The sequence below is a fragment of the Hesperophylax consimilis genome, chromosome 27, assembly GCF_061612785.1.
Source record: "Hesperophylax consimilis isolate HC1 chromosome 27, BYU_Hcon_1.0, whole genome shotgun sequence".
NCBI classification, from domain to species: Eukaryota; Metazoa; Arthropoda; class Insecta; order Trichoptera; family Limnephilidae; genus Hesperophylax; species Hesperophylax consimilis.
In genome coordinates, this window is record NC_142862.1 from 18,793,917 (window position 1) to 18,807,284 (window position 13,368).

Genomic DNA, 13,368 nt, shown 5'->3' on the forward strand with positions numbered 1-13,368 from the left:
GGTTAAAAATATCAGCAACTTTAATTTTTACTATAATATTTATTTTACTTCTTGTTCCCTCTCCCAACGGAAGTTGGCCATCATCATAGCAATTTCCATCCTTAATTAGTTTAACGTTAAAGAAGCCATTATTTAAAAATTATGAAAATCCTAACTGTCCGAAGCCAGAGGGATTTTTATAAACTTTTAGGGAATATCGTGAGACTGAAAAAAATGGAATGAGGAAGAAGATTAGTTTTATAAAGATTGGGAACTACTTAGATATTCAAAAATTCATATAGGTATGGTCACTAAACATAACTAAAATCATTTCATGCCGCGCTCTGTGTTTCACCCCTCCTACAAGATGGGTGTCTTCGAGAACCATGTTCACTCCTTCCTCTCCTCATTAAGATCCTCCACACAACATCCCCAAAGATGACATAGGCCATCATGGAAATTATTTTCCTCAGTGTCTTCAGTGTGTGGTTAATGTTAAAAATGCAACGTTACGATCTCGAATGGTGTTTTTTCGATTCGAAGCATCTACGAGAACCATGAAAATTGATGAAAATATGCCTACTTCTGTGAAATAATTCATACCAAATTTATTTACAACAATAATAATACTTTTAAATTTTCTGCTCGGTTCTGTGGGGTTTGCAATATCAAACGCGCCATGTCACGCACGGAGAAAAATAAGTAATGCTAATTTATTAAGAATCTGTTAAAATTATTGGTAATCCGGTTAAAAGCGGAATTGCAGGCCGTTTCCTGATAAGCTTTTAGTAAATTTGTAATAATATCGGAACACGTATTTATGCACCTGCGGTTGGCTATAATATTCTGACGAAATACGAAAATGTGAAAATTGATTTTAATGAACACGTGTTCTGACATCTATTGGTATTTGTAAACAATACATTGGTATTTTACTAAAAGTTTGTCAGTAAACCTATCAATTTATTCGTAAAAGGTCTGAAATCTCGTTTTTAACCGGATTGAGAATAGTTTGAAGAGATTGTCAATAAATTAGCAATATTTTTATCCGTGTGTAAATATACAGAGTTTCCGGGGGTAAAGTGCGCTAACTTCAGGGGATGATTCTATATGATAGTACAATTAAAATAGATAAATAACTTCCAAGAAATTCCAAGGTTTCAAGATAGTTTTTAAATTAATAATTATGTTAACATAAATATTTTTCTATAGAAAAATATTTTTGTAACGGAAAATTAGCATTGGAATTTCGAGAAAACTTTATTTTTATTTATTTATTTATCATGTAGAATCACCTCCCAAAGTTAGCGCACTTTACCCCCGGACATCCTTTATACAAGCTTTTAGCCATGTAGGTGAAGGACCTTACCGCTCTCCCACGGGGTCATCAACACGAAAACGTAACAATGTCCTACTTGGAACAGCGCGTAATCCCGATTCCCGCCTAAATCCCGTGCACGAAATAAAACGCACGGAGAAAATTCGTTCCTACATACTATAAATTACATTATCGTTCGTGGCGTAGGACGTTCGTTGAACCGGCCCGGGGACTTCGGTTGAATGTCCTCCCGCAATACCGACACTTCTAGCGGCCCAATATTGTATACCCATACGTATGTAATTCTAATACGCTAGGTTCGTGTACGAATAACTCTTTTTGTAGTTCTCGTGTCGGCATAAAGATACGCCTCACTGACGGATAAAATTAGGACTTTTTCAACGAATTTACCAATTTTTATGCATAAATTATGAATTTTTAGGCGAAATTTGCAATCATTCTGTATGTACAGGGTTTTCCAATAAGAGGTGTTATTTTGATATTTAATCGTAAAAGATCAATTGTTTCGTTGCTTGTGTGGCACTGACGGATAAAATTAGGACTTTTTCAACGAATTTACCAATTTTTATGCATAAATTATGAATTTTTAGGCGAAATTTGCAATCATTCTGTATGTACAGGGTTTTCCAATAAGAGGTGTTATTTTGATATTTAATCGTAAAAGATCAATTGTTTCGTTGCTTGTGTGGCACGTAGCACCGTCTTATTGAAATTAAACGTTGTTCAGATCAATACCATCCAATTCCGGCCATAAAAAATCATTAATCATCTTGATAGCGATCCCTTCACCGTAACTGTTGCTCCAGCCTCATTTTCGAAAAAGTAAGATCCAATTACTCCGCCGGACCATAAACCGCACCAAACAGTCACACGTTGAGGATAGAGAGGCTTTTTAACAATAATTCTTGGGTTTTCCGAGCCCCAGATGCGACAATTTTGTTGATGACGAAGCCACCGAGGTGGAAATGGGCCTCATCCCTCAAGATGTTTTGCATTTGATTCACTCAAGTGAATTTTAATAATTTCAATGCGTTGTTGAAGCGTGTATCGTTCCATTTTTATAAATGGCGTAGTTTCTACTTGTCAAATGTTAAAAAAATGACAATTTCAAAAGTTACATCTACCGAAATAGCGGGTTATTTAAAATAACACCTCTTATTAGAAAACTCTTTATATACTAACGCCAAATCCGTAAAAAATCACTGGATATGTGATTTTTGAAGCTGAAAGTAATTATAAAATATTTGCCTCAGGATCATTTAATTTTGAATGAACCCCTTTAACATACTTGAAAAATCACGAAATCTGTAAAAAAAATTATACAAAAGAAATACACATTCAAAATGTATAATTATAATAAATAATTAAAAATTTCTGTTTAAATGAGGTTATGGCTTGTCTGAATTATTCTTCAAACAAGTTCTCTGAACGTTAATAATTTATTAAACGTGAGTTTTTCAAAATTCCTTGCTCCCTTTTTTGCCCTTTTTTCCTCTTAATTCCCTTCCTTTTGTTTCAAAGGTTAGTATTAATTTTATAATTAAGTCAATAAATTTTATTAATCTCGGAATAAAACTGTAGATTTGTATAAAAATAAACCAAACGCTGCCGCTCGCCCCAGACACACTCCTGTATAAAAATAGATTTTGGTTGGCAACACAGGTGTGAATGCAAAACAAGAGTACCAACTTCCCTACTGTCCCATTTGGATTTTTTTTGGGGGGAGTGTCATCAAACACGGCTAAAACCAATTGAAGCAATGTTTCGATTGGTACGTACCGTAAACACCTATGCAATGTATGATAAGATTGTACTTTAATTACAAGTAAAAAGCGTAAGAAAAGTACTAAAAATTTAAACCTTGGGTTACGAACCCGTGATCTATGGATCCGAAACCAAGACCAAGGTCTTTATGCGATCTTTGTTATTTTGTTTAATTTTTCACGACATGTTATCCCTGTCTTATCATGATATCGAATTAAATCCGTTACCAACACAGTGAGAGAGGAAAAAAAACCGCAAAGTTGCTTGACTGTGGTAAGTCTGTGACGTAGTAGACAGGAAGAAGCTCTGAGGACTGATTTTTTCACAGAAATTAAAATGTAACATTGTCATCAAACGGTCATTTAAATTCCCCGTTAAATGCCGATCTAAGTTCGTTTTAGCTTTTGAACAAATTGTGACCTAGTAGAAGAAGATAACTATCATGTTGTTAAGCTTGTCAGCTTATTACAATTTGATAGCTGAAAGGCAGCTAGAATCGACTTTTGGAGAAAGAACCTTTCAAATGTATAAAAAATAAAATGACGCTGAATGACCACTTGATGACTTTGTCACACGTAAATTTCTGCGAAACAACTAGGCCTAAGTTTGGATTACTAATGAATTGTCTAATTACCTACTTCAAATTATGTTTTTTTTTTTATTATTATCTACTATTATAGGTCACGCAATTAGAGTTGACACAACAAACACAAACCTAGTATTGTGTGTTTTGCTTACACCTACTTAACGGGTATTTCACCATCCTCTTGATAGCTTATCCGTAGTATATTTATAAATAAACAAATGAAAACTAAGCTAATTTATCTGACATATAGCCACTATTCGTAGGTTTGAATACCTAACAGTAAACTCAAACTTTATTAATTAATAAATCATCCCATGGATACGCTATTGAGAGGATGGTCAAATACCCACTTATTGTTATTTTAAAGTTAAAAAAGTTATATTATACTAAAAAAAAATTACGTTTTTAATTTCGCATGATTTTTCTTTTGAGATTCTGCCGTTATTTTTTCGGATATTGTCGTTCTGTAAATAGTTGAACTTTAGTTGCATTTTAACATCCTCGAGTGTCAGATCAGGATGACACAAACGACTGGAATGCAACACTGGCTGGTAGGTGACGTCACACACCTTCAGGTGGATAGCGTCCGTAGACGTTTTTAAATAGATTTTCCGGTTAGTAGGCCGCCCCATCTTACAATAGTAGATACGTACCGTACCAGTCCATCCTTCGCCGGAATCATTACATCACTACATAGATTGGTACCTACACAAGAATTATTTGGCTAATCGTAAAATAAAAGCATTCTTTTTTTAAACCACGTTTTTTTCTTACATAGGACATAAGTTGGAAAATGCCTTATATTTAAAAGCATTCTTTTTTTAAACCACGTTTTTTTCTTACATAGGACATAAGTTGGAAAATACCTTATATTTAAAAGTATTCTTTTTTTAAACCACGTTTTTTTTCTTACATAGGACATGAGTTGTAAAATGCCTTATATTTAAAAGCATTATTTTTTTAAACCACGTTTTTTTCTTACATAGGACATGAGTTGGAAAAGGCCTTATATTTAGGCACCTATGTTTACATTTTGTGCAACGGTATCATCTACATTGTTTATATAGTAGAAGTTCATTGAACAGTAGACCTCACCTCCAAAAAAGTTCCTATGAAATCGAAATATTTGAAAGTTGGTACTTAAATACCCACCAACTTAATTATAAATCGTATTTATTTTACCTAATATTTTCTATAAAATTCAAATAATTGTATACTTTGTCGAAAAAACGTCAATATTTAAATGATAATTATTTTTTCAAACTTACTTTATAAAGGTTGGTACAATATTGAATAAATGCGAATAAGAAAGTCTAATTAAACACCACGATTTGGCATTTGATAAAATAATCTTTACCGAACCATTAAAATAGTTACCATCTTGAAACGGAAAGTCACCATCGTCACCATCTTGAAAGTACAAATAAAATTACAGACAGACGTTCGACTTGAAACAGAACTTTATAATGTATTTAAGTTTCTACCTGACGTGTACCCGGCGTTGTTGAGAGTTATCCTTAGGAGATAGCCATATATCATTATGGACTTTGTGTAGACTTTTTAAGATATACAATTCCGTATTACTTTATTTTGATGTATCTCATAAGGTTTAGCCAGCGTATGCAATGTAAGCGCCCGAAAATATTTTGTTTACAACTTGATTACAAAACATCGACTTTTCTCTGCTTTCTATTATTACAATAAATATGTATTGTATGTATAAACCTTTTGGAATAAATTCTCTAGATGATAGTAAAAATTTTATACTATTTAAAGAATTCATTAAACATTTTTAAATTCTAAAATTGGCGAGTGGTGGTCTACTCCACTCGTGTTATTCCATGTTTAGTGTAATGAACGTTGTCTTAATATTAAACGTATGAAGGTGAAATTCGTGTATGAATGAGAATGAGGTAGCATGATTATGTCGGACGTATAAAAGGGTATGTCTGCTTTGTATCTCATTTTTTTTACCGTTTTCCTTATATCACAGCGCGACATTAAACACTATAAATTTTATAACGACCAGTTCATAACTACACTTACAAATTAACTTGGCAATCCACTTCATCACCAAACGAAGATTTGCCGTATTTAGTTCGATTGATCATAGAATGACAATAATTCTAGTTATCAGGATGATTATTTGTAATACTATTTGCCAAGGTATCTTGGAAATCCCATTGCACAACCAAAATCCACCTTTTCAGCAATAACTGGGTCGTTTACCCACGTCGGGTTGTTAAATACATAATAATATATCATCACATGTTGCAGGTTAGGTTAGGTTAGGTTATTGACCTTCCTGGAAAAGTTGCTTTATCTCCTGACGAAGACTTTTTTTTATTTAATGTGAAATTTCTTCTTGGAATCTGTGTCGGTTGGAAAGATTAAAAAATATTATGAGTTTTGTTCTAACATTTTCCTCGTCAAAGAGGTATTCACACAGATACTTAGCTAACGATGACGCTCATTGACGAACGCTGCTGATGCCATACGATTGATCGAAATAATTTTTATGATTAGCTTGTAGAAAGGTTTATTGTCATCAATAAATAAATATTTATTGCCAGAATAATTTTTACGGAGGATTCACACGGAACTCGCGGTGTAACGACGGTGGGGATCAGTCAATCGCGGGGTTAGGAAGCTAGAAACAGAAAGAACTATGCAAGTCACGGTTAGCAGCTACTGCTCTAGCAGTGATACCTGTGGTATAAAATATTGTCTAGGAAAAATATTTGTAATGCGAATTAAATCAGTTCTTCTACAAGCTGTTCAATAAAATTTGACATGCCAATCATCGAATCATCACCGCATCCCATTATGCAGAATGGGATGTATATATCGTGATTTTGTGCTGGAAAGATACATTATTAGTATTAATTGGCTGACTTTTACCCGGCGTTGTTCGAAATTTCTCTACTTTCTTCAAATATAATATGCATGTATTTTATATATAAACCTTTTGGAAGAAATTCTCTAAATGATAGTGAAAACTTTATCAAAATCCGTATCGTAGTTTAGATGAACGCTGATAAACGCACAAACAGATAGACTTGGATACCAACTTTATTTTATACTATTTAGAGATAATTGAGACAGGAATGAAAAATGATTCATAATAACACAGGTAGTGTACTAATGTCATTAGCACGCAAACTTACGCCTTTTTGAGAAACACCCTTAGGTTTATCATTTTGAACACTCTCGCTTGTCTCTTACCGAATGGATCACAAATAATTTTATTTAACCTATCGTGCGCCGCACAATATATTCAAAAAGTCATTTCTCTGATAATGGTATGTACGTTTACATTCCTGTTATGTTTTTTATGATAAATAATCATATTTTTGGATACTAAAACTACATTGTCGAGCTGAATTGCGAGTCTTTTTTTGAAATCCAAGAATTTTTATTGATAATTCATTATCTTTGGGCATTTGCGGGGTAAGAGGGGGCTGCGGACGCGTATTCCAAACTAGTTTTCATGTCCGTGGTCAAGAGGTTAGGCTCTCGACTAACAAGCCGAAGGTCACTGGTTCGATTTCCGGCGTGTGCAAGTAAATTAATTTGTTTTTAAATTACAATTTACTCAATCAAAATAAAGTACATTTGCGGCACTTTCAGAATGGATAATTGAAACGTTGCTTGAAATGGCTTTGGCCATGTTTGGTGACCAGATCTGAATAGCCAGAGAGGTACTTCCCCACCTTCCTCTCCCTCATCTCCTTCCCCTCTCTCAGCCACAACCTCCAGCCTCACAACATACCCCAATTTGGTATGCCATGGTCTCACTGGCTCCAGACAGTTGCAAGCAGTTATGATTCTTGTGCGATTTCACATAAATTTTACTATCAATGTGCACAGATACATTCAAAGTGTCCTCTGTAAAATTATTTGCATGTACCTTTATTTTTTTCGAGTAAAAATCTAGATAATACCGTGTGCCAACAATGTATTATTGTTGACGGTATTCCAGCTATCTTACACTACGATATTCCAGTTTTCTTACCGTGTACCTAAATACGTTCTTTATCTTTTCCATCCAAGAATGATATTTTCCCGTGCACCAACATTTTTGCTGACACTCTTCCAGTTACCATTCCCCTTACAAGCATATTCCAATAATCTAACCATGTTGTATCTGTTTGTGTTCCAGCCCAGATCGAGATAATCCCGTGCAAGGTGTGTGGAGACAAGTCCTCCGGCGTACACTACGGAGTTATCACATGCGAGGGCTGCAAGGGCTTCTTCAGGCGATCACAGAGTAGCGGTCAGTACGGTTAATATCCACCTTTCAATTTTCTTTTACTGTACTTATCATTTGTATTTATTTATCAACTCTTTTTATTATTCCATTTTTTATATTATATATGCATACGGCAAACTGGACTTTTTCATAATTTTGAATGTTAGCTTAGAAGTAAACTATCGCATGTCACATTTTGACAAATTTTACAGGAAATTTTGAAGCTATTTTTTTTTAATTTGATAATTTGGTATGTGTAACGCCGCCCCGGGAACCTTTTTTTGGATAACCCACACTTCTGCCAAAGTTTGCCCTAAGTGGGTTGCTACTTTTGCACGAAGAAAACTCACTAATAGATTTTTTTATTTTTTTTAAAATCTCTTCTAATTAGTAATAATCCGGTTAAAAATGGGATTGCAGGTTTTTCTTCTCGACCTTCTACACTGCATGATGGAAGATGACATATACCCTGAGGGATATTGTTTTCTTGAAAGTGGACATAATAAAGTCACTAAAGGTTATTTCCTTAATCCATTGTGAATGCACTTGCGTATTCCATTATGTCACAGAATAATTTTTGTTCTTTCCAATACGTAATGAACCAAAAGTCAAAATACCTAAAATTTGCATTTGTGATAGTTTACGTCTGAGTCATCTGTGTGTTAACAATACACGAGGGTAATCCCAAAAGCGATATTTCCTATTTTTTTAGAAATACAAAAAAACAATTATTATTTAATAATTTTAAACAATTATCAACATTTCGAAATAATCGCCCTATTGGTCGATGCATTTTTGTAAGCGCTGTAGAAATTTTAGTGCACTCATGTCATACCAGGTCGCCGTCATGTCATTGAGGAAGAGTTGAACCTTGTTTAAAGTCGTCATTGCTGAAGCACGTTCTTGGTCTTTCGTGAGCATTCGAGTAACACATCATGCGCACACTTTCCGATAATTTCAAAAGTCTGAATTCTTGAGTAATCAGTTCCAATTTTAAAAAACAAATTTAAATTTTTGTTATTTGTTTTTGGGGTGTTATGCCGTGTTGCGCTAACTCCTTCTTTACACTGTAAAGTTGTCCGAAACGTTGGGTAAAGAAGGAGTTAGCGCAACACGGCATAACACCCCAAAAACAAATAGCAAAAATACTTTTGGCCGTGAAAATCTTAAATCATATTTAACAAATTTAAAATTCAAAGCAATTGTTATAGAGTTCATTGGACACGAGTTACTGGCACAGTTAGAGAGTGTGAGCACACCCGAAATCAATATTTTTAACTAACTTAATTTATAAAACAAGCAGTCATAATTTTTCAATCCCCCAATAACTACATAAAATTTAAGTTCTTCCTTTATTGCTTATAAAAAGTATAATATCTTACAGTTTTAAAGAAAAATCAACCCCGTTACAAAAACATCACAATTTCGTAAAAAAATACCGCACGCCTCTGCTTTCCAGTAAAATGCGTACAAAAGTCCATATGCACTTCCGCATTGTACATTGTGCAATAAAATACTCCACACCTGACTCCTATCAACTTCACTTTATCGTACGGCGGACACTTACCTGCTGTGTGTACTGTTGCCACATCAGTTCAATGACCGATAGCAGTTATAGTCACAATAACAGAATTTTAAAGAGAGATTTTTATTCTAAGTCTATCTTAAGGTATATTAAGGATGGTGGAAGGTTTTTATTGCAAGGATCTGTTAAAAACAAGAGTCCCAACTGCCTTGAGCAACTACGAGGTGCTATTTCAACCTCGATTTGGGGAATGTTGTAAGCGTGTGAGAATAGACCTTAGGTTTTTTTATTATTTTTTATTGTGGCTAGGGCTTATAACAATACCCTTTCATGAGTCTAACTAACTAGTACTGCGGCTCATTTGGCCTTATTACTATTACCATCTGATTGTATTCACTTGACTGCTTTTACGTTACTTTAATGTGTTTTATGAGGAAAAATTCTAAACTAGATATAAAAAAACCTCTTACAATTGACAGGGAAAATAAAAAACAATAGGTCCTGAACTTTTTACTCAATTTTGCCATTATGATTTAAATATTTCATTTTTATCATTGTTGGGCTGCGTCCTTTTCGCTTTGGTGGTCCTGCTGCACCTACATATTTGTGTTTACTTGCATATCTAAGTGGAAGAAAAAATTTTGTAACATGTTACATTTTTTTTAATGAAAAACAGTAATAATTTTAATCCTAATAAAAATGTATCCAGTTAAAATATTCACTGTCAAAAATGTTGCCAGTAATAAATATTCCTAACCTTACATTTTCATAAACTTATTTATTATTATTGTGTTAGCTATTTGAGTATTTCCCACCGTGCGACTATTACCTATGAACATTTTGACGGAGAACATTATTACTAGAAACATTGAAATGAACCAAAGAGTGTGTGACAAAGCCTAGCTGTTTGGCGGTCCATCCCATCGTGAATTATTGTAAAACTGAATGAACAAATAAAAAAGTCCAGAAATCTATTGTTTTCGTTTCTCCTACTGAGAAGTACTCGAATGTCGGTATTTCTGTAAATATCTCCCTTTTTACGAGATAGGCGAAAGAAGAGATGGTCTGAAGATATTTATAAAAGCATCTCCCTTTATAAACTAAGAGATATACGAAAGAAGAAATTTCTGAAAGTAATGGCATTCGAGATTGAAATTTCTCGTCCTCATTTAAAAAAATCATTCCTCTGAATTTTAATACGGAGACATATAAACTGAATATAGTGCTATACAGCCAATGAATTCACCTATATTTTCCCGCATATCCTATATTTTTAAGTTTTATAAAAATAATCGTAAAGACACGTCAGTTCAAAAATGATATATTATGGCTCAAGACGTTTTGCAAAATCGTCATAATATGCCGAAAATCACTCGAGTGGAAAGATACATATATAAACCTAATCGTAATCTATTTTATGTAGTTTTTGTTTAATTTTTAGAGGTGTGTTGAACTGTCGTTTTGATCAGTTATAACCCGTAAATTAATATTAATGTGATTCAAATGATGACATTGATACAAAACCAGCTACATAATAAAAAATGCATTTCACTTAATAAATAATGAGACTGCTTATCTCGTGAGATAAACATTTTGAGAGTACTGTCAACACGATCGGACACATGTTAATAACTGTAAATTTTACCTCGTTTCGTGGTTTACATATAAATTTATGTCAATGAATTTCGGCTTTTGTTATGTCAATAATTTTTTAATCCAAATTTACACATTCCAAAGATATCTAAGCTATCTACACGGAGAATAAATGGGTATTGCTAATTTATTAAGAATCTCTTTAAATTATTGATAATCCAGTTATAAACCAGATTGCAGGCCCTTAACGAATGAATTAAGATGTATCATTATAAAGTAAAATAAAAACGTATCACGATGTCGAAACACGTTTTCATAAATATTCTAATATTTTCGCATTTTGTCATTATATATTATCAAGGCAAATGCAAGTTCATGAACACGTGTTCCGATATATTACGAATTTACTGAAAGTTTATCAGGAAACGGACAGCAATCCCGTTTTTATATAGTTAATAATTTAATACATTCTTAAAATAATAATAAATTAGCTACATTAATTTTCCCCCGTGTATGTCTATTAAATCTCTTCTTAGATCAGTAATGTTTAGTAATATATTATTTATTGAACAGCCTACAACCCGAGTTTCATAAAAACTGAAGTTTCATAAAAATTCACGTTTGATAAAAACTGAAGTTTCATAAAAACTGAAGTTTCATAAACAATGAAGTTTCATAAAAACTGAACTTTCATAAAAACTAAAGTTTCATAAACACTGAAGTTTCATAAAAACTGAAGTTTCATAAAAATTGAAGTTTCATAAAAACTGAATTTAAGAAAAACTGAAGTTTGACAAAAACTGAAGCTTTAGAAATACTAAATTTCCAAATAACTTTCATGTTTCTAAATCATCGCACTAGATTTTCACATAATTAATATAAAAATAGTATACGGTATGTATATTTGTGGGTTACCCTCTTTATCACCCTGTTTAAATACCAGCATTCAGAATCAAAACGTCGCTTGAAATGGTTCCGAGTTTGATGACCAGATTTCAATACCCTGGTACATTCTTCTTTCATATCTCCCCTTCGACAACATACTCTAATTATGAATTCCATAATCTCACTGTCTCAGGATAGTTAAAATACTTTTACGGTAAAAAAATTACAAAAAAGATTTAAAATTGTATGAATCATCCTCTCTGAAATGCGTTCTGCTAATCGGAGTATAAATAAAATTACATGCGTGTAAAAATAACACATGGAGCTTAAAAACACCCACCTATTTTGTTAGCAAAATACCGCTGCAGTAATGCACGCAAGAAGTCACTGTTGAAGTCCGAAGAATTTATTTATTCTTACCGTTGAGTGTGTTTTATTTTACAAGTCACGTGTATATGTTTTTTATGGAAAGTCAATATTTTAAGATGATGAAAATGGCTTTGTGAGCTGATTTCCACTCTCAGAAGAAAATATTTTCAACTCACCGTTCAAGAGTTTTTGCTGCTTCAGAAAAGAAAAATTCGTCGTATACTTAAAAATTTTGTTACTTGTAATTATAATAATAGTAAATATAAATAGGTACCTACCTACACGTCCGAGGATGATGTATTCGCGAAGAGTCTCTGAGAAACAGTATTTCGCCTTGCTTTTGCATAAAAATCTAATTTGAATTTTGGATATACATAATAGTACCAAAAGATTATAGTATATAAATTAGGAAACAGCCTGCAATCTCGTTTTTGCCAGGATTTTAAAATATCAGCAATACTAATCTTTCTCCGTGTAGTGAAATAAACAACTAGATATAGTGAAAACGATATGGTGTTTTAGATTTAAGAAAATTATTTTTTGCTAGATATTAAAACACCCTCAGTCACATGCTTTTAAAAAGATCACTTGTTGAAAAAAAAATATAAAGCTTTTTTAAATAGCTCTTTGAATTTCATTTTTGTTTTCGCAAATTAATGAATGTAAATAGGATGCGGAAATTAAAGAGCTTCCCGACATTCGATCGAACTGAAACTCTACAGATAGACTCGTAGTCGGTGACAATGCATCCTATCAACTTGGTGGCAATCGCGTACACACATGCGGACTTATAATAAATGTCACTCTCACCCGTTCAGAATTTGGCGAGGTTGTTAGCGCGGTTGACACCAGTGCCTAGAAAGGAAGGTACAATCCTTAGACGAACCAAACAAATGTAATAATAAAACACGAATAACATCTATGTAAGACAGTTTTATTTGATTATCTCAGAATATGCTTTTATAGAATTGAGTATCTTTTAAAAATCATTGATTCAATTGTATTTTTACTTGTGTGTTTTCTTGTGTTGTCCTTATTATTTCCATTAAACTTGATGAATGTTTCTTCTGTTATTG

The 13,368-nt window shown here is 33.1% G+C and overlaps 1 protein-coding gene across 3 annotated transcripts in view; it reads left to right on the top strand.

The window, feature by feature from the left end:
- Hr3 (nuclear hormone receptor 3 ROR-beta) overlaps positions 1 to 13,368 on the top strand; it is a 70,598-nt gene that overhangs the window by 21,936 nt on the left and 35,294 nt on the right. For 2 of the 3 annotated variants that reach the window (XM_089648026.1, XM_089648029.1), the window contains exon 2: positions 7,831 to 7,944. In XM_089648026.1, coding sequence (XP_089504152.1) covers positions 7,831 to 7,944 — 114 coding nt within the window. Of the gene's footprint in view, positions 1 to 7,830; positions 7,954 to 13,368 lie in introns of all 3 variants that reach the window. The other variant, XM_089648028.1, reaches the window with a different exon arrangement.